Source organism: Sorex araneus, chromosome 9 (genome assembly GCF_027595985.1).
Source record: "Sorex araneus isolate mSorAra2 chromosome 9, mSorAra2.pri, whole genome shotgun sequence".
Taxonomy (NCBI): domain Eukaryota; kingdom Metazoa; phylum Chordata; class Mammalia; order Eulipotyphla; family Soricidae; genus Sorex; species Sorex araneus.
The window spans coordinates 43,742,978-43,766,046 of record NC_073310.1 but is presented as its reverse complement, the minus strand read 5'-3'; the positions used below and the strand labels follow the sequence as shown (position 1 = coordinate 43,766,046).

General features: G+C 36.5%; 1 protein-coding gene across 1 annotated transcript in view; it reads left to right on the top strand.

Annotated features, from left to right (window-relative positions):
• DNAH14 (dynein axonemal heavy chain 14) overlaps positions 1-23,069 on the top strand; it is a 311,036-nt gene that overhangs the window by 19,566 nt on the left and 268,401 nt on the right. Inside the window, 5 exon segments of the mRNA XM_055117878.1 lie at positions 6,008-6,258; positions 7,543-7,672; positions 13,076-13,097; positions 22,347-22,395; positions 22,486-22,583. Coding sequence (XP_054973853.1) covers positions 6,008-6,258; positions 7,543-7,672; positions 13,076-13,097; positions 22,347-22,395; positions 22,486-22,583 — 550 coding nt within the window.

Sequence of the window (23,069 nt, the reverse complement as noted above, 5' to 3'; positions counted from 1 at the left end):
CTGATTCATTTTGTTTGAAAAAACATGATTTCATCCAAGTAGAATCATATTCCATTGAATATGTATGTCCCCACTTCTTTATCCATTTTTTTGCCAGTAAACATTTAGATTTATTTTATGTTTTACAAGCCATTTTCTTTTCGTTGTTGCCATTTTCTTTAAATAAGTTTCCCATCCTTTTATCCATGTCTTCTGAGACTACAGTCATGCTTTGGATGGTATTTCATAGCCTATGTTCTTTTTAGCCTTTTTTCTCCTCTACTTGGATAATTTCAATTTATCTGTATTTCATCTCAATTGCTTTTTGGTGTTTGTTTTTCTCTTCCTTTGGTTGGTGATATCTTTGTTTTTTGTCTGTTTCTTTTAAGACGGGTGAAACAACACTTTGTTGTGCCCAAGGCTTATTACTAGTTTTGCACTCAGAACCACTCTTGATGGGCCTTGGAGAACCATATGCGGTACCAGGGAATGAACCAGGGTGTCTGCATTGAAGGCAAGTGCCTTATTTGTTTTACTGTCTCTTCAGCCCTGACGTCTCTTTTTGAAGCTCTCTACTGAAGTTTTCATTCATTCATTTATATTCGTTAGATCACTAGTTTCTATTCCCATTTTGTAGTTTTTATCTCTGCTATAACATCTCACTTTGCTTGAATTATTTTCTAATCCTATTCCTTTGTCTATTTGTGTTCTCTTGGAGCTCTCTGAGCAACTTTAGAACAAATATTCTGAATTCCTTTTTGGATAATTCCTGGATATTCATTTCATTAGGATGACTAAAAGAAATGCACTACATTCATTCTTACAGTCACATTTCACTAATTTTCATTATTGCTATAGTCTCATATAGAGGAAGGTGTATTTGAAGAAGGAAGACCTTCTCATCCTGCCTTCATTATGGCATGATCTCAGCAAGAGACTACCTTTACTTTTGGTCAGACATGTTAGCATCTTGTAATCCTAGGTCTTAGTGATGTGGGGTGCCAGATGTGGGATCTTGAGGACACATTAAGCAATAGGAACACGCTCAGGCTTTTGAAATGCACAGCATCATCAATTGTGTGGTCCTTGGAAAGCACCATGGAGGCCCAGCACGGCTGCAAGAGTTGTTTGGGTTCTTGATGGTGCCTCTTGTCTAGCTAGAGACAAGAGCAGAGAGTAGTGGTAACTGGAATGGTGCTATGAACACATTCAGCTACTGGGACCATCTAAAATGATTGTTTAATGCTGGGGCCAGTGGAGGTATTTGCAATTATGAGAGGGCAGGTCAACTCCAGGTCAACTGTGAGTGTATTAATGATTACTGGAAACTGGTGATTGGCATATTTTACGATGGCTATTGTATTTCACTATGTTTTCTTGGCAGTTGGAGGCTGGTGATGGAGGTCAAGCTTGGGTGATGTAGGTGCTCAGTTATGGGAGTATCACTGTATCACTGTCATCCCGTTGTTCATTGATTTGCTCAATCGGGCACCAGTAACATCTTCATTGTTAGCCTTGTTGTTACTGTTTTTGACATCAAATATGCCATGGGTAGCTTACCAGGCTCTGCTGAGCGGGCAGGGTACTCTCAGTAGCTTGCCTGGGCTCTCCAAGAGGGATGGAGGAATCAAACCCGGGTCAGCCATGTGCAAGGCAAACACCCTACCTGCTGTGCTATTGCTCTAGTCCTAGTTGTGGAATTAGTTGTACTTAATAACAGTAGTGCAGGCCAGTGACCAAAGATGGGGCCTGATCTCAACCTACGCACATCAATGACTTGGTAATGAGTATCAGGTCTACAGCATGCAAATGCACAGGTAAGGGGCCTAGCCCTGAGCATGTGCATGGCAGAAATGGTCATCAGTGGGGGTACAGGCTGTGTCTGGCACTCATACATCCATAGAAATCTGGACTAGCTTCTAGTGTGTTTGTTGGGCTCTGGCAGAGACAGGTGGCAGTGGTGAAAAGAGGCTTATGTAGTTGGCACTAGTGAGCGCAAATACAAAAACTGAGAAATCTGTTCAACTGACTATTGACTCTTCAGTGCCAAAGCCTGTTGGATTTGTCTGTACAACAGGCCACTATGAACTGAAAATTGTTCTTGCTTCATGATTGTTATTGGCTGTCTGTTTTCTTCCTTGTTCTAGTCATATATCTTAGCTTTGCTGCTCGAGGCGCCCCACTGAAGTGCCACTTGGTGTGGTACCCCAAAAGGCTAGGGAAACTTGTGGCTCATTCTATTCTTTTACAAGTTTGGGAGTTCCTCTTTTTCTTTTTTTTCTTAGCCACACCTGATGGTGCTCAGGGAGCATTCCTGGCATGACTCAAGGGCCCATATGGGATTCCAGGGATCAACACCCCAGGTCAGCTTCATGCAAAACAAATGCCTTATCAGCTATACTTTCTTTCAGACCCTGGAGAGTTTCCTCTTGATGCTGAGTGATGTCAGCTAGTGGGAGGGAGTGATGCAGGCAAATAAAATGTGCCTCCTTTATCACTTGCTGTTATTCTCAGGGTTTTAAAATCTTATTTTAATTAATGTAAACATTTTTGAAGTAACACTGTTACACCAATGTACATGTTTATGTTTTTGATGTATGAAGTTTCTACACCTCTACTACCATCGAAATGATACACACCCTTTAAGGTTCTTGTTTTCACTCTTTTGCTAAAGTTTCATAAGAACTCTCCAAAGAGAGCACCAGAATTTCTGTTTATGCAAGGATATCTAATACATAATAACTATTGATTTTCTCAGGGGTTCCTGGAGTGGAAGTGGGGACTATAGATACTCAGACCCTAAAACTTCACTGAAATGTCCAAATTTCCTGGCCAAGCACTAGGACAGAGATCTCAAACAGATTGCACACTAGAATCAACAAGAATCACCTGAGGGTGGGAGGTAATCCTGATATTCAGGACTATCTTAGACTGATTACATTTAGAATTTCTTTTTTGTTTGTTTGTATTTGGTTTGGGGGGTTGCACACCTGGCTGTACGTAGGGCTTACTTCTGGGCCTATGCACCGTATGGAAAAGCTGGGGATTGAATCCGAGTTAGCTGCAGTCAAGACCAGTGCCTTATCCATTGTACTATCTCTCAGCCTCCTAAACTTAAAATTTCGAATGGGAGAGCCCAAGAGCACTGGCAAAAGCCTTTCAAGTGAGTCTAACGTACTGCTAGGTTGAAACTTTTCCAGGGCAATGTTGGGCAATGACTTGAGTCTAGAAAAATATCAAAGTTAGAGAAGTGATTAGATAGAAGTCAAGCGACACCATCCAAGAAATATACCTGGAGTCAAATTCAAGATGTGCCTAACCCCTATGTCATCAGGCTGAAGATTGTCAAGAATGGTCTCTGGAACCCCTAGTACTGCTTTAGGAAGCCTCCCACATCAAAAAGAAAACAAAAGGAAAAGAAACTACTTGTGTTTAAAAGAGACAATTAAAAGTGGCTTCAACCTAAAACCTCTACTAAGAAACTCTTAGAAACAATAGACTTATACAGTAAAGTTGCAGGCTACAAAATCAATACCCAAAAATCCATGGCCTTCATATATGCAAACAATGAGGCAGAGGAAAGGGACATGAAAAAAGCAATCCCATTCACAATCGTGCCCCAGAAAATCAGGTACCTCGGAATCAGCTTAACCAAGGAAGTAAAAGACCTTTACAAAGAAAACTACATAACGCTACTCCATGAAATCAAAGAGGACATGAGGAAATGGAAACATATACCCTGCTCGTGGATAGGGAGAATCAATGTTGTCAAAATGGCAATACTCCCTAAAGCATTATACAGATTCAATGCGATCCCTATAAGTATACCCATGACATTCTTCAAAGAAATGGATCAAGCAATCCTAAAATTCATATGGAATAACAAACGTCCAAGGATAGCTAAAACAATTCTTGGGAAAAAGATGATGGGAGGCATCACCATCCCCAACCTCAAACTTTACTACAAAGCAGTAACAATTAAAACAGCATGGTACTGGAACAAAGGCAGAGCCGTAGACCAATGGAACAGGGTGGAATATCCCTACACACAACCCCAAATGTATGACCATCTAATCTTTGATAAGGGAGCAAGAGATGTGAAGTGGAGCAAGGAAAGCCTCTTTAACAAATGGTGCTGGCACAACTGGACAACCACATGCAAAAAAATGGGTTTAGACCTTGACCTGACACCATGCACAAAAGTCAGATTAAAATGGATTAAAGACCTCAACATTAGACCACAAACCATAAGGTACATTGAAGACAAGGTCGGCGAAACCCTCCACGATATTGAAGATAAAGGTATCTTCAAACATGACACGGAACTAAGCAATCTAGTAAAAACAGAGATCAACAAATGGGACTACATTAAACTAAAAAGCTTCTGCACCGCAAGAGATACAGTGATCAGAATACAAAGACTATCCACAGAATGGGAAAGGATATTTACACAATACCCATCAGATAAGGGGTTGATATCAATGGTATATAAAGCACTGGTTGAACTCTACAAGAAGAAAACATCCAACCCCATCAAAAAATGGGGCGAAGAAATGAACAGAAACTTTACCAAGGAAGAAATACGAATGGCCAAAAGGCACATGAAAAAGTGCTCTGCATCACTAATCATCAGAGAGATGCAGATCAAAACAACTTTGAGATACCACCTCACACCACAGAGACTAGCACACATCCAAAAGAACAAAAGCAACCGCTGTTGGAGAGGATGTGGGGAGAAAGGGACCCTTCTTCACTGCTGGTGGGAATGCCGACTGGTTCAGCCCTTCTGGAAAACAATTTGGACGACTCTCAAAAAATTAGATATTGAATTCCCATTTGACCCAGCAATACCACTGCTGGGAATATATCCCAGAGAGGCAAAAAAGTACAATCGAAACAACATCTGCACATGTATGTTCATCGCAGCACTGTTTACAATAGCCAGAATCTGGAAAAAACCCGAATGCCCCAGAACGGATGACTGGTTGAGGAAACTTTGGTACATCTATACAATGGAATACTATGCAGCTGTTAGAAAAAAGGAGGTCAAGAATTTTGTAGTCAAGTGGATGGGCATGAAAAGTTTCATGCTGAGTGAAATGAGTCAGAAAGAGAGAGACAGACATAGAAAGATTGCACTCATCTATGGTATATAGAATAACAGAGTGGGAGACTAACACCCAAGAACTGTAGAAATAAGTACCAGGAGGTTGACTCCATGGCTTCGAGGCTGGCCTCACGTTCCGGGGAAAGGTCAACTCAGAGAAGCAATCACCAACTACATTGTAGTCGAAGGCCATGTGGGGGAAGGGAGTTGCGGGCTGAATGAGGGCTAGAGACTGAGCACAGCGGCCACTCAACACCTTTATTGCAAACCACAACAGCTAATTAGAGAGAGAAAACAGAAGGGAATGCCTTGCCACAGTGGCAGGGTGGGGTGGGGGGGAGATGGGATTGGGGAGGGTGGGAGGGACACTGGGTTTACGGGTGGTGGAGAATGGGCACTGGTGAAGGGATGGGTTCCCAAACTTTGTATGAGGGAAGTATAAGCACAAAAGTGTATAAATCTGTAACTGTACCCTCACGGTGATTCTCTAATTAAAAATAAATAAATTAAAAAAAAGTGGCTTCAAATTTAGAAATTAATTCAGAAATATTAAATAGTACTGGTGTCACCTATATATATGTATATATGTATAATTTTAAAAAATTCTCCAATAATCACATAAGCAGCTTATGAAATCTTACTTTAAATTTAAATATGATTTTAGAGTTTTGTTTTTCCTATCTGAATTCTAATTAATGTTCCTGCTCAGAAGACCCCAAATTTCACAGGCTTTAGAACACATAAATTGTTTTCTTTTTTGTTTTACATTTAAGTATAGTGGAAGTATGAAATAAAATTTTGATGAGTGTTGGTGATGTCTAATTCTGATATTTTTCTGACCAATAAAAACAAGTCAAATAAGAAATCATTCTACATTAACATAGGAAATAACTTAACTATAAAATGTTTGTTGAAATGTAGGTGGCAAAAAGGGAAAATATTGAAAAATACTTTGTGCCAGAAGTTCCTGAACAGAATACAGCACATTTCATGTTGGCAAAATACAAACGTTTATTAGAAAGAGTTTTGAAGTTTCTGAAGCTGATTGACTACTTATTTCTGCAACTAATTCATCAATTAATGCATAAAGCAATCACAATGCTTTTGGAATTCTTTCATTGTTCTTCAAGTGTGCTGTTGTCAGTGGAAAAAAAGAATGAACATCTTTTCAAGTAATCATAACTTTTGACTTATAAAATAGCCATATCTTTTTTTGACTTATATAATGAATCAATAGTCATAGTGTGTAGTAATATATAATATATTATAATCACTAAATATTATGAATTATAGTATGCAATCATATATTGCCAGTATGGAGACAACTAAGGAAAAAGATAAAGTTTCAAAAATTAAATCAGAAATGTGGTATTCATTGTAACTTCTTTTATTTTTGACTATCTTAAGTTGTTTCCCTTTTTTCTTAGTTATTTTAGATAAATATTTCTCTGTTTTTGTTGATCCTTTCAAAGTAACAGCTCTTAGTTTCATTAAGATTTGTAGTTTACTTTGTCTATTTAAATTTTTTATTTCTAATCTTCATTTTCTTTTTTCTGCTGACTTTGTTTTATTTGAGTTGCTTTAGATGTTAATTTAGATTATTTGAAATTTATCTTGTTTCTTGAGATAAGTATATATTGCCATATACTTCTCTTTGAGTACAGTTTTTGCAGCAAACCAATTATTTTGGTGTGTCATATTTAAGTCTTATTTGCTTTTAAGTATTTTTTAAATTTCTCCTTTGAAATTTATATTGTCCCAGTAGAGATGTGGTATAATATTGCTAATATCCACAGATTTGTGACTTTTCATAGTCCTAGTATTTGATTTCTAGTTTGATAGCACTGTGGTCAGAAAAGATATAATTTTAATAATATAATTTGATATAATTTGAATCTTCTTAAGTGTTTTAGTACTTTTTGATCAGTTGTTAGTGGCCCAACAAATAGATCTAACCTTGAGAATGTTTCATGTGCCCATGAGAAAACTGTGTATTTTATAGCTTCTGGATAGAATGTTGTGTATATGACTACGTATATTAACACAACATATAACTGCCTCCAAATACAAATACCTACTCCATGTTGTTTGAAGGGCTCTTAGTCTATTTACATTTAATTGATCTATTGGTATATATTTATTGACATTTTTAAATTGCTTTCTAACTGATTTTGCAATTCCTTTCTATTCTTTGTCTCTTATTTTGTTTTATTATTTGACAACTTCCTTCAGCATTGATTTGAGTTTATTTACAGTATATCTTGTGTTTCTATTATAGACTTTTAAGTTATGTGATTACACACATGCATACACACATGCATATTTTTTAGTTACTAACAAGTCAATTTTGAGCTCATTCTATTAGTTTGTATTCTGACTCTCCTTACTCAGGTGTTTTCGTATACTTTAAAACTATTTTTTCTTAACCTATTTTTTCTTTTCATTTCTTCATCTAGAATATACAAAGATGTCTTTGCTTATGTTGGAAAGATGACAAATGACCAGGAGAATCCTAGTAGCATTTCAAATTCACAAGATACTTATTTTCTAAAGTCTGAATTAAAAGCAGAAGCTGAAATTAATGAGGTACAAGTTTTTTTAAAAATATAAACAATTTTAACTAAAATTAATGGTAAATTTTAGAATAAAATGTGATTTGTAATTAATATAATTTTTCCCAACACATATATGAATACATACACACCTGTTTCCAATGTAGAAAATAATTACACTTCTCTCAGTTACTTTTCTTATAGATTATTGAGAATTTACTATGTGCCAGGTATAGAATGAAGTGCTGAGATGCAGTAGTAATAAGAATAAAATCCCTAGAGAATCACATGGGGTGCCAGCAATTGAATCCAGGTCAGCCACATGCAAGGCAAGTACCCTACCAGTTGTATTATCTCTCCAGTCCCAGAGAGATAGAGAATATTGTTCTGAATACTATGAAGAAAAATAAAGGAAGATAGGTCATATGGAGTGATATTGTCTGCTGTTTTTATATGGAAGTGATAAAATAGCTGTCACTCCCTAATGTATAAATTTTCTTTATTTTGCTTCAGAGTACTTTCATTTATGTGTTACCAGTTGAAAGGTAACATGTCATATGCAAAATATTTTGGGGGGCCAGAGACATAACTCCAAGACATCTCAGAATGTATGCTTAACATGCAGGAGGCCTGGGTTTGATCGCCAACACCATGGGCCCCACAAGCACTGCCGAACTTATCCCCTAAGCACTGAACCGAGAACAGCTCTCGAGTACTGCTATATGTGGTCCAAAATTGAATAAGAAAAAGCACATTTGGAAGAACATAGAAGACTTTCATTTGTATATCTTTTCTTGTGGTAAACAATCATCCTTGCACACTCCCCACTACCATTTTCTGGAATTAAAATTTCATGTGGTAGAAACTTGTCCTGTTTGACAAAATCTGATTTTTATGAGATAGCTTTGTAAAATATGTGCTTTTGGTATTTTTGCTTTATATATATTTTCAGTAGGTTTGGTAATGGGAAGATGTTGATATTTATTAAATTCAAATATGCACATTTAATGTAGATTGAGGCCTGGAGATATATGCAACAAGGCACATGTGCAAAAACTATCTATGTAATAGGATGCTAGATAAATCTTACTTTCTTATATACATTTATTTTTAGTCTAAACTGCATATGATATATGCATTATAGTTATAAATTTTGAATTAAGTGCATTATAGCTTCAAAAATATATAATATATGTACAATTTAAAGTATAGCTGAGCAAAATCCACATATACTTCATCCAGCTTAATATCTCTTCTGCACATCTCATCTTGATGAAACAAATCATCTATTCTACTATTAATGAATTTGACTATTAATTCTGGACTGGAGTGATAGCACAGCGGGTAGGATGTTTGCCTTGCACGAGGCCGACCAGGGTTCGATTCCTCCATCCCTCCCGAAGAGCCCGACAAGCTACTGAGAGTATCCCACCCGCACAGCAGAGCCTGGCAAGCTACTCGTGGTGTATTCAATATGCCAAAAACAGTAACAAGAAGTCTCACAATGGAAACATTACTGGTGCCCACTCGATGAACAATGAGATGACAGTGCTACTATTAATTCTACTATTATTAAATTCTTTTCAGATTTAATTTTTACTATTAGACATAATTTTGAAACAAATGCATTTGTGTGTATACTCTTAACTATTGATTAATTTCTAATAAGTAAATTTTCTGGGTCCAAAAAATATACTTTAAACTATACTAAGACAAAATGCTTTTCCAAAGCGCTAGTAGATACCAATTTAAATGGTCTTTGGCAAAGCACATGTTTTTATTGTTTCATGTCTTCACAAATTCCCACCAGAATTTAATTGTGCTTGTCAATTTTATTGTGTTTTGAACTTGCATTACCCTTATTTCTAATTTCGTTGTGGATTTCAAAATAGCATATTACTAGGAACCAGGGGGATGGTTCAGGGATCATTCAAGGGCACTAGCTTTCATGAGCAAGGACCTAAGTTAATCCCTCCCTAGAATTTCATATCCCCCTCCTCTGAGCATTGCCAGGTCACAGCAGTACCACAGTCCTGATCCTAGCACGAACTATCCCCTTAAGCAATGTTTAAGAGACCCCTCAAACACATTATTAACACAACTTTACATCTGATGTGTTTTCTTTTTCCATAAGCCCATGGGATTATTATTCTTATTTGACAGGTTTTTTTTTAAATTTTCAGTTTATTCTACTGATGACTTACGTTTTCACCTTTAAATATATTTGATTATTAGTAGTCATTTCAATGGAGTAGAATCTATCAGTCCTTCCATTTATGTTTGTGTTCGAAATTATTCACCATCCTAAAGTCATAAAAATATTTTCTTTAAGTTTTACAGTTTATTTCTCACTTCTGGTCTTTATCTGTGAATGTTTTCTATGTGCGTATATAGTAGAGGAATCTGTTTTCATTTATTTTTGTATGAGCAACTACTTCCCTGGCATAATTTTATCTATATAATTTATTGCTTATCTGCAGTGTCATCTTTTTCCTTTATCATGTTTCTGTATTTGTATGCCTTCTAGTTCCAGACTTTCTGTTCTATTGTTCTGTGAGCCTATTTATTATGCCAATCCTTACGCATCTAATTGAGTATATTTGAAATTAGTCTTCTCAAAGTGTATCTTGTCTATTTATATGCATTTCAAAATAAAACACTATTTAATTTTTTGCTGAAATTGGCCAGGACATATAGGCATGGGGTAGAGGGTGGGGAAAATATTTTATAATATTGAGTCTTCCTACTATGGTTGTTTTTTTTTAATATTTTTCAATATACTTTACATAATTTTTCCCCGGAAAGTTTGACATTTTTTGTTAGATTTAAATTATTTAACCCCAAATGTTTGACTTTTCCCCACATTTTTGAAAAGGCTACTTTATATGCTTTCGGTCTTCATGACGGTTGACACTTGTGTCTCTCAGCATGTGATCTGTTGTGGAGAACATTCCATATACACTAAACCTCTGTATTCAGCCTACAGGGAGTGGACAGATCTGTAAATGCCTATTAAACCCAGTCTACAAACCCTCATTTAAGACTATTGTTTCTTTATTGATTTTCTGCCTGATTCATCTGTTCCAGTGATGAGAGTTCCAATGATATTAAAGCATTCTTACATGTGTTGCTGTCAATGTCTTTAGACTTGATAGAAGCAGACATACTTTGATGTCTCTTTATTAGGTGCATATATGTTACTTAGTGCTAAATCCTCTTGCTGTATTCATCCCCAATCATCATATAATGCCCATCCATGTCTCTTGCTACTATTTTATTTATTTTATTTTATATTGCACTGTAGCACTGTAGCACTGTCATCCTGTTGTTCATCAATTTGCTCGAACGGGCACCAGTAATGTCTCCATTGTGAGAATTGTTGTTAATGTTTTTGGCATATAAGATACTCCACAGGTAGCTTGCCAGGCTCTCTGAGAGGGACAGAGGAATTTTATATTGCATTAAATTTTATTTTATATTTGGATATCATTCTAATCACCATGCGTTACCTGTCTTTAATTAAAAATTTTAAAGAAATTATGTTAATGTATTTTGGAGTTTACATAAAATAGGTAAGGCCTACTTATGTAAATTTTCCCCTTACACTTTATATAAACAATGTGGTTTGCAAGGTTGATCATAATGATTTGTTATAGGTGTTCAACATTCCAATACCAATTCCACCACCATTATCACCTTTCTTCCACTATGTCTCCAATTAACCTAACCACTCCTCAAGCTTGCCCCCATAACAGCCCCACAATAATTTCTTTTATATTGCTTGTTTTTAGTAAATTGCTATCAGAATAATGAAAATATATTTTTTAGAAGAAGATTAGTAAAAATTGTTGTACCTAATTGTTGTACCTCACCACGGAGACATTAAGTTCTTGTATGAGGGATTACTAAAATGTTGTTACAGGCTAAGCATTCTGTGTTACTGATTGGTTAGTGGAGATTGGTTGCCTTCTATGTTACATTCCATCCACTCTGGAGTGCTACTACTGCATTATCAGTGTTGGGGAGTTTGAAGATGCTGTGCAGCCACCCAAGAAGTCCAGAATTTTTAACTGGGTAGTATTGTTGGAGTCAAATTTTTAATTTGGCAGCTGCTTTGGGGTTCAGCCTTGACTGCTTAGGCTTCTGGAAGTACAGGAGGTGGGCATAGTAGCCCACACCAACTCTGAGAAAACCTGAAGATTTCAGTCACAAAGTCCCACACACCTCAATTTTCAGCAGGCTGATTTCGGGTGAGACCTGAGGCAATGGAATTGGGCTAGAGGCATGGTAGCAATTTTGCAGTATGGGAGCAAGCAGCTTCCAGGACTGTTTGGGTGGGCCCTGGGTTGGCCCACCACACTCCAGGGATCCTGGATGCCTCAGCCACATGTGGATGTTCAAAGGATTTTTGGTAGCTGGCTGGATCTCTTTCAAAACTTAATTATGAGTCTGGACTTGCCACCATTTTCAGATTAAACTATTTTATCTATGTATGATGTCTTTGCCTTATTTAGATTGCCAGTTCTCTGCATGAATGTTTTTTTACCTCCTGATTTGAATCTGTATTTTCACTAAAGTTCAAGTGGGTCTCTTGCAAACAGCAGAAGTGGTTAGGTTTTTGTTTTCTGGTTCATTTGGTCACTTTGTCTTTCATTTGGTGAGCTCAGACCATGGACATTTGGATATTATTGACAGAGTGGAATTTATTGGTACTTTTCGGCATGGTTTCCTGCCCACAAGAGGTATCCCACCTGCAAGCTACCCGTGGTGTATTCAATATGCCAAAAACACTAACAAGTCTCATAATGGAGACGTTACTGGTGCCCGCTCGAGCAAATCAATGAACATCTGGACGACAGTGCTACAGTGTACCTTGCTACCTGCCTGTTATGCAGACCGGGTCCCATTTGCTTATTCTTGGTTGTTTTATGTATTTTTATCTTGAAATGACCTAAACTTTCATTTAAAGTTCCCCTTAAATATATTTTTTTTGGTGCTAAGTTCCAACCCAGGTCTCATGCAAGCCACGTGCTGTATTGTTGAGCCACATTCCCTGCCCTCCCTTTTAAAATTTAAAGCAATTAAGTCTGATTCATTGTAGGAGCCCCTATTATCTATAGCCTTCTGCCCCACAACTTAGTTTTAAGTCATGCAAATTTCAATCGAGGTTTATATCGTCCTGTAATAGAAGATCATTTTATTATGTCCTACAGGGCCATTTTAGTGGCCATGAATTCTTTTAACTGTTGCTTAAACTTAAAAAAAACTTATAATTCACTTGAATCTAATTGATAGCATAACTGGACAGTCTTTGTCATAGACAGGTTCTCTCTTTTTCAACACTTTGTATATATTATATGCATATACTTATACATATGCATATACATATGTACCCTATAATCTGTAAAGCTTTTTGTTGATAAATCTTCTGTTATAGGTTTTCCCATATTGTGCTTATTGTGAGTCTTGGCTTTTGCTGCTTTTCAAATTGTCTCTATTTTTGCCATTTTAATTATAATTTAATTTTAATTTTGCCATTATAACTGGTGTTCATCTGTTTTGAGCTTATTTGGCTTGGAACTGAGCTTTTTTGGATCTGGGTGTACGTTTCTGTTATCAAATTGGTAAACTCCTTGGCTGTTATTTAGTAAGCACTGTAGTCCTGTTGTTCACTGATTTGCTTGAGCGGGCACCAGTAACGTCTCCATTATGAGACTTGTTGTTACTGTTTTTGGCATATCAAATACCCACAAGTAGCTTGCCAGGCTCTGCCGTGCAGGTAGAATACTCTCAGTAGCTTGCCGGGCTCTCCAAGAGGGATGGAGGAATTGAACCTGAGTCGGCCACGTGCAAGGCAAAGGCCCTACCTGCTGTGCTATCACTCCAGCCCCCAATAAATAAACCCTTAATGTTTTCTTGTGGACTAGTTGAAAATTGCTCCTATTATATGCACTTGAAGCAGATTTGCTAAGGTCAGAAGCATGGAAAGCCATCAACATAGCCTTCTGTTTGACTGTTTGACCCATTTCACCCCAGAACAATGGCTGGTGATAGGGGAAGGTAGAATTGATTAGACTGTTCAAGGAAGACTTGCATGGTAGGGATCGTGGGGATGCAAGGGTTCCATTAAGCTCACGAAGCAGTCATCAAATGGTACCTGAGGTCCACTTCATCTATTCGGTGTAAGAACTGATCCTCACCACTGAACTTGTGGGAGCCACGACTTCAGACAAGAGTGCGGGATTGCTCTTTGCAGGAGAAGGGTTAGTCCTGGTCTCCACCCAGGATTCCCGGGTTCATCTTCCCCCCTTGCAGAAAACAGAGGAATGGTGAAGTCAATAAATATTATTAAAAAAGAAGAAAGAACAGGGCTGGAGAGATAGCACAATGGGTAGGGCGTTTGCCTTGCACGCGGTCAACCCGGGTTCAATTCCCAGCATCCCATATGGTCCCCCAAGCACTGCCAGGAGTAATTCCTGAGTTCATGAGCCAGGAGTAACCCCTGTGCATCGCTGGATATGACAAAAAAAAGAAGGAGAGAGAGAAACTGTAAATCATTTAAGTGAGGCCATGGACTTCTCCAGAGACAAGAGAATCCTATGAAGTAAAAGAAAGCAATTGCACATATCAAGTTGGAATGTTGGTGACGCCAGAATGGGATTTTGTACCATTTGTTTTTCAAAGTTGGTTTCATAGTTTCCCCCAAACTGCCCCTGTTTAAAGCTTTCTATATAGGTAAGAGTCTGTTGCTAGGGCGTTGTCAAGGGGAAAAAAAATTTCAACTTTCAGTGGTCTTTTTTCTTGCTCGAGTCTCTTCTCTCATGAGGAGACTAAGCCATATCTGGACATTTAGAGTCTTATACCCAGGCATTAGTTTCTTCATCTCCAAAGCTTTCATTCTGCAGGTTACTTTGGGGCTCATAATATGGTAGCTTTTTAAATGATTTCTTGGTTTTATTGTTTCCCCAAACTCATTGCCAGGGTTCCCCTACTTGCCTGACTCAGATCAATGGATCATAGAATATATGCACTTCATTTCAAAATACTCTCTTGCTGCTCTACATATCTTCACACTTGTATCTTCTTATCCTTGTTCCCTATTTGATGATTTTTAATTTTTTAATAGAATCTCTATGTTAATCACACAGTTACAATACACAAATACACAAGACAAATATAATTAGCCACTTCAGTAATTTCAAGACATTTTTTATGATCCCAAACAAAAACTCTCTATTTGTGTGGCTTTTGAAGTTTTGCAAATTACCTTCAACATCTATATATATCCTATCTTAAGCAGGCTAAAATGATGTTTATTTATACTGTTAACTGTATTTAGTAATGTCTCAAAGTAAATATTAATGTTCTCACAGGATAACTCAGATAAACATATTAAAAATATTGACTAAATAATTGTAGCACTGCAAGTTATTCATGGGATCTGAGAAATGAGAACCCATACCTTAATGGAGTTTAGAAGCATTTAAATTGTGTAAATTGGATACTGAAACCTGAATTATCCCTACCTTTTCAGTAGAGATGTCATTCTATAATATTTATGTTAAAGTGAAGAACTGGGACATATATTAATGATTTGATATGTACTTTTATTTTGTAATTTTTTTTCTGTACTGCAGATCAAAACTAGGACTTTACATGTGTAAGGCAAGGGCTCTACTAATAAATTAGGAACTAGTCCTTCACCTGTAATTTTTTTTAAAGTGTTTGCACTGTGGTTTATTTGACTTTTGCTGATTGGGTTTCCTGAATAACTCTTTACCACCTTTCACTCACCTTCTCCCTATAAGTTCTTCCTTCCACCCTGGGTGTTCCCCCTCCCTGTTCTATTCCTCAGCTCCCTCAAGCGGCATAATTCCTAATGAATACCTGTTCTTGTTTTCTTTGTTTTCATTTTTTGGGATATTCATTATTCCATCATTATGTTTCTTTATATTCCACATAGGAGAGAGATGATTCTGTGTCAATCTTCCTCTAAGATGATATCTTCCACTCTCATGAGAGTATCAGCATAATACTCTCCAGGTCCCTCCATGTATCAGCAAATTACATGACTTTATCTTTACTTATGGCTGAGTAATATTCAATTATGTGTATGTACCATTATGTGAATACATACCTTTTCTTTTTTAGTGATCTATTCTTGGATACTTGGGTTGTTTTCAGACTTGAGCTAGTAGATAGTGCTGCAAGCACATAGGAATACAAATGTCTTTTCTCCATTTTGTTTTGTTTTGGGTTCCTGAGGGTAAAAGCAGGGTTGTTAGGTCAAATGGAAACTCAATTCCTAGATTTTTAGGAATGTCTATATTGTTTTCTAGAAAGGCTGGACCAAATTGATAATCCCACCAACAGCGAATGAGAGTCCCTTTCCCCCTCACATCCACACCAGCACTGATTGTTCTTGTTCTTTTTGTTCTGTGATGTGAGATGAGATATCATCGTTGTTTTGATTTGCATCTCTCTGATGATGGGTGATACAGAGCACTTTTTACTGAGCCTTTAATTCATTTGTATTTCTTTTTTTGAGAAAGTTTTTGTTCATCTCTTTTCCCCATTTTTTGATGGGTTTGGATGTTTTTTCTTGAAAAGTTCTACCATTGTCTTATATATCTTGGATATTAACACCTTATCAGATGGATATTGAATAAATAATTTCTTTCATTCTGAGGGCTCTCTTTATTTCCTGGAGGTGCAGAAGCTTCTTAATTTAGTGTAGTCCCATTTGTTTTTCTTTGCTTCTACTTGCTTGGTCAGTGGTATTTCATCTTTGAAGATGCCTTTAGGTTCAATGTCACAAATAATTCTGGCTATGCTTTCTTCAGTGCACCTTATGGATTCAGGTCTTTAATCTATTTTAATTTGACTCTTATGGATAGCATTAGAAAAAGGTATAAGTTCTTTGTTTTGTTTTCCCAGCACCATTTGTTGGAGTCTTTCCTAGCTTCACTTCTTTCTTTTTCTTTTTTCTTTTTTTTTCTTCTTTATTGGAGAATATCTGATCATATGCCTGAAGGTCAGTTTCAGAATATTCAATTCTATCCCATTGATCTAAAGGTCTCTCTTTATTCCAGTTATATGCTGTTTTAATCACAACTATTTTATAGTATAGCTTGAAATTTGGAAAATTATGTATCCCATCTTTTCCCCCAATGATTGTTTTAGCTACTTGGGGGGGGGGTATTGTTCTATAAGAATTTCAAAAGTGTTTGATCTATTACTTTGAGAAATGTCATGTGTATCTTTAACAGGACTGCATTGAATCTTTACAGTGCTTTGGGGGAATATTGACATTTTAATGATATTAATTCTTCCAATCCATGATCAGGGCATGTGTTTTCATTTCCTTGTGTCTTCTTCAATTTCTTGAAGTAGTGTTTTGTACTTTTCTTTGTATAGGTCTTTTATTCTTTTGTTAAGCTTATTCAGAGGTACTTGATTTTCTGAAGCAATATTTGTAAATGGGATTGTTTTTCTAATCTCTTTCTTCTCTTTCATTATTTGCATATAGGAAAGCCAGAAACTTTTGAGTATTAAATTTGTAGCCTCCACTTTACTACACAAATCTATTTCTCCTAATAGCATTTTTGTAGAGTCTTTAGGATTTTCTAAATATACTGCAGCCATAGCACAGCAGGTAGGGCGTTTGCCTTGCATCCTTGCATCCTTGGGATGAATCTTATTTGGTCATACTATGATCTTTTTGATGAGTTGTTGGATTCTATTTGCTAGTATTTTGTTAAGAATCTTTGCATCTGTGGGTCTGTAATTCTCTCTCTCTCTCTCTCTCTCTCTCTCTCTCTCTCTCTCTCTCTCTCTCTCTCTCTCTCTCTCTCTCAGGTCTCTGTCTGCTTTCGGTATCAGAGTGATTTTTGCTTCATAGAAACTGATAGTGTTTCTGTTTCTTCAATTTCCTGGAAGAGCCTGAAAAGGATTGGCAGTAGATCCTCTTTATAAGTTTGAAGGAACTCTCTAGTAAATCCATCTGAGCCTTGGCTTTTGCTTTGGGGAAGATTTTTGATTAATATCTCAATGTCCTTGATAGTGGTAGGTCTTTCAGATATTTCAAATCACCTTGGTTCAGCCTTTGGAGGCCATAGTAGTTAAAGAATTTATTGTTTCTTCTAGGTTCTCTTGCTTCATGTCATAAAGATTCTGAAAGCAGAATCCTTTGAATTTCCATGGTATCTGCTTTGGTATTCCCTCTTTCATTTCTGATTCCGTTTACTAGGGTTCCCTCTCTTTGTTTATTTGTGAGTCTTGCTAGTTATTGCTTGTTTATTTCTTTAAAAAAACAGTTCTTATTTTCATTGATCTTTTGGATTTTGTGTTTAGATTTCAGTTCATTAATTTTATTATCTTCTTTTTCCTGCTTGTTTTGGGCTTCTTTTATTGGTAATTTTCTAGTTTCTTAAGTTGTACCTTCAAGTTATTTATGTGGGCCCTTTCTTCCTTCCTGATGAATGCTTGTATAGTCCTGAATTCCCCCCACACACACACCCTTAACACCACTTTTGCTGTGTCCCAAAAGTCCTGGTAGGTTTTTTCCTCATTCTTTGCTTGTTTCTAGAAATATTCTCATTTCTTCTTTGATTTCCTCTCTAACCTATTAGTTGTTCAGTAATGAGCTATTTAATTTCCAGGTTTTTGAGTTGTTTATCCATTTATGTTTATGATTAATTTCTATTTTCAGTGCATTGTGGTCTGAGAAGAAAATTGGTATGATTTCTATCTTCTCCACTTTGTGGAGATATGTTTTATAAGATAGCGTGTGATCTATCTTGAAAATGTCCCATGTGCATTGGAGAAGAACAGATGAATTTTGGTTTTTTTGAAAATGAAAAGCTACATGGGTATTGGGTGAATATCCTTTCCCATTCTGTAGATTGCCTTTGTATTTTGGTCACTGTATCTTTTGCGGTGCAGAAGCTTCTTAGTTTAATATAGTCCCATTTGTTTATCTCTGTTTCCACTTGGTTGGTCAGTTATGTGTCATCTTTGAAGATATCTGTAGCTTCAATATCATGGAGGGTTTTGCCAACCTTGTCTTCGATGTACCTTATGGATTGTGGTCTGATGTTGAAATCTTTAATCCATTTTGATCTGATTTTTGTGCATGGTGTCGGGTTGAGGCCTAAGCCCATTCTTTTGCATGTGGTTGTCCAATTATGCCAGCACCATTTGTTAAAGAGACTTTCCTTGTTCCACTTCACATTTCTTGCCCCCTTATAAAAGATTAGATGATGATCCATTTGAGGTTGTGTGTAGGGATATTCCAGCCTGTTCCAGTGGTCTGCGGGTCTGCCTTTGTTCCAGTACCATGCTGTTTTAATTGTTACCACTTTGTAGTAAAGTTTAAGGTTGGGGAGAGTGATGCCTCCCATCATCTTTTCCCCAAGAATTCTTTTAGCTATCCGTGGGTGTTTTTTGTTCCATATGAATTTCAGGATTTCTTGATCCATTTCTTTGAAGAATGTCATGGGTATCCTTATAGGGATCGCGTTGAATCTGTATAATGCTTTGGGGAGTATTGCCATTTTCACAATGTTGATTCTCCCTATCCATGATCAAGGGGTTGATATCAAGGGTATATAAAGCACTGGCTGAACTCTACAAGAAGAAAACATCCAACCCCATCAGAAAATGGGCCAAAAAAATGAACAGAAACTTTTCCAAGAAAGAGATATGATGGCTAAAAGGTACATGAACAAATGCTCTGCATCACTAATTATCAGGGAGATGCAGATCAAAACAACTATGAGATACCACCTCACACCACAGAGAATGGCACACATCCAAAACAACAAAAGCAACCACTGTTGGAGAGGATGTGGAGAGAAAGGGACCCTTCTACATTGCTGGTAGGAATGCCGACTGGTTCAGCCCTTTTGGAAAACAGTATGGACGCTTCTCAAAAAATTAGAAATTGAGCTTCCATTTGATCCAGCAATACCACTTCTGGGAATATATCCCGGAGAAACAAAAAGGTATAGCCAAAATGACATCTGCACTTATATGTTCATCACGGCACTGTTTACAATAGCCAGAATCTGGAAAAAACCCGAGTGCCCGAGAGCAAATGACTGGTTAAAGAAACTTTGGTACATCTATATAGCGGAATACTATGCAGCTGTAAGAAAAGATGAAGTCATGAACTTTGCATATAAGTGGATTAACATGGAAAGTATCATGCTAAGTGAAATGAGCCAGAAAGAGAGGGACAGGCATAGAAAGATTGCACTCATCTGTGGAATATAAAATAACAGTAAAAGACTAACACCCAAAAATAGCAGTATATAATACCCAGAGGTTGGCTCCATGGCTTGGAAGCTGGCATCACATGCTGGGGGAAAGGCAGCCCGGATAGAGTAAGGAACACCAAGTAAAATGTGGCCTGGGACCCCGCGAGAGAAGAGAGAAGCGTACTGAAAGTAGACTAGAGGCTGAACACTATGGCTGCTCAATACCCCTATCGCAAACCACAACACCCAAAAGGAGAGAGAACAAAATGGAACACCCTGCCACAGAGGCAGGGTGGGGTGGGAGTGGGGGACAGGAGTGGAGGGTGAGAGGGATACTGGGTTCATTGGTGGTGGAGAATGGACATGGGTGGAGGGATGGGTTCTCAAACATTGTTTGAGGGAAACACAAGGACCAAGATGGATAAATTTGTAACTGTACCCTCATGGTGACTCACTTATTAAAAAATAAATTTAAAAAAAAGAAAGGAAATGAAAAGCTACATATATGTGTGTGTGAACCCCTCTCTTCCATTGCTTTGGGTCTCATGGATGTGGGTGCATGCAATCTCCAGCTCTGGGAACTTCTCAGCAATGATGTCTTTGAATGGTGCTTCTTCTTTACGCCTGCCCTTCTGGCCTTCTGGGACCCCAATGATTCTTAGGTTTTTCCTCTTGAATCCATCCAAAAGTCCTCCTGTCAGATGTTTGTTTATTTTGAGTTTTTTCCCATTTTCTACTGTTTACTTGATATTTTCTGCTCCTCATATTGGAACTCATTGATTCTGTCATCTTTGGCAGCTGTTACTCTGCTGGTGAGACCCTCCAGTGAGTTTTTCATTTCACCTACCAGGTTTTCCATTTCCTTCATTTCTGTTTGTAGTTTTCCCATTTCTGCTCTCACAATTTCTTCTGTTTTATTGGCTGTGTGTTCCATTCTTTCTTTAGGCTCCTTAAACATCCTCAACATTTCCTCTCTAAAGTCCTTATCAGAGAGGTTATTTTTGTTATTACTGAATGAATCTTTAGGGTACCATCTTCATACACTGATTGTGATGGGGTTCTGCATTGCTTTTCCATTGTGACTTTTGCAATCTGGAAGTGTTTCTAGTGTTGGAAGATGACTAGAGTATCATTGTATGCTAAAGGTGAGTTATGAAGAGGTGAAAAAATGCACAGTCACATAACGACTACACTTCATATGGGGTCATGACCTGGAGGACAAAGTGGTGATCCCAAGAAATAAACAAGGCCCTTGACACCATGATGATTCAATTTCTCAGGACATAACTTGTAATTATTAACCTTGAGTACACAGTAGAATCATCTGATCAGCATTTAAATGATTTGCTTTCCTAACCTCCTGACCCTTGCCATTTTAACTCAAAATTTCTGGGATTAGGTACTAAGAATTGCTACGTTAAGTAAACTTTCAAATAATTACTATTAAATGATATTTGGGGGAAAATTCTCACATTACAAATATTGAGGGGAAACTATATCACAATACATCATTTATACTACTATTATTTATTTGAACATTCTAATATCAGCCACAGCACAATACTGTGTCATTCAGTTCTACTGGCTATAGCTCTGTATTAAAAGAAATGCTCTTTCAAAGGATTATATACTGTTACTAACCCTTCTATATCTGTTCAATTAGATTTTGAACGCTATTAAAGTAGATATGAGAAAAAAATATGCGCCAATATTTAAAGTCCATCTACACTTGAGAATTCCTTCTGAGACTGATTTATTAAAAAATTTATGTCAGACCAGTTGTGACCCTAAAATGTATGCTGAAAACTCTAAAATTCCAGAAAGCAAATTTCTCACAAAATCCTCAAGTGAAATAATGTTTCCAGTAAAGATAAAAAAAAAACATCATTGGAATCTTGAAGCAATTTTTTCAGGTAAGGAGTGAGGTTATAAAGAATTTTTTAAAATATGCTAATATTTAGTTTATATATAAAAGTATATATTATATATAAATATAATATATAAAAGTATATATTATATATAAGTATATACTTATATATAATATATTATATATAAATATATATGAGTATTTGATTTTATAAAATTAAAGAATGACAAGACCACATAATATTCAGCCTATATTTGGTGCACATGAGTAATAACTGTGTGTTGCCCTGTAACACTATTTTTATCTCAAAACAAATGGCATTTCTTACCAAAGGGATCCTGAAGACCCTTTTGATCAGGGTGAGTAACACCTGGGATGCCAGTTAAAATACAGATTCAGACTTTATTTTAGATCACTTTCACTTAGAATGTAGGGATATCTTTTGAATATTGTCTTTCAGATATTTTCCAGTTTATTTTTAGGGTGTTCAGAAAACAATGACACGTATTATCTAGTCATTTAGCAGACATGTATATCCACATATATCAATTATTCACTGTTTTTTTAATGGATTTTAACAGATATAGAAATTGAGACTGATTTTGAAAATAGAGACATGACCTATGAAGAGTAAGTATTACATAGTTTTCAGATGACAAGATATTGGATTTTATCTTGTTATATTTTTCCTACTGAAATATGATTCTACTGTTTTCTTAGACTTTCAGAATTCCCTACAAACCTATTTTTGGAACCAAACAGATTGAATTTTTCAATAAAAATTCAAAATATGCTGACTGAAATGGAAAGATGTATAAGTAAGTATCTTAAAATTTTAGTAAAAATATAATTACTTTGTCTTCTTTAGCAATATTTCCTTAAACTTAAGTATCTAAATTTTTATCAAGAAATGTATTTTGCAGCAATATTTTATCTTAGGTAATTAATTTATGCTCATAGGATCAGTCGGGATGTGAAATTATTTGAGGCTACATTAATCTTACTTAGTTCTAGCAGAGGCTCAAAGACTTAACACCTATATTCTGCAAATGTTTTAAAAATATTGAAGAAGCAGATTCCTTCCGAATAGCTTCAACAAAGCCAATGTTACCCGAATACCAAAAGTCAAAAAAATAATACCAAAAAAAATTACAGACCAATATGTCTGATGAACACTGATTCAAATATCCTCACCAAAATTTTAGCAAACCAAATCCAACAAAATAAAAAATCATACACCATGATCAAGCAGGATTCATTCTAGGGATGCAAGGATGGTTCAATACATGCACCATACCAACAAA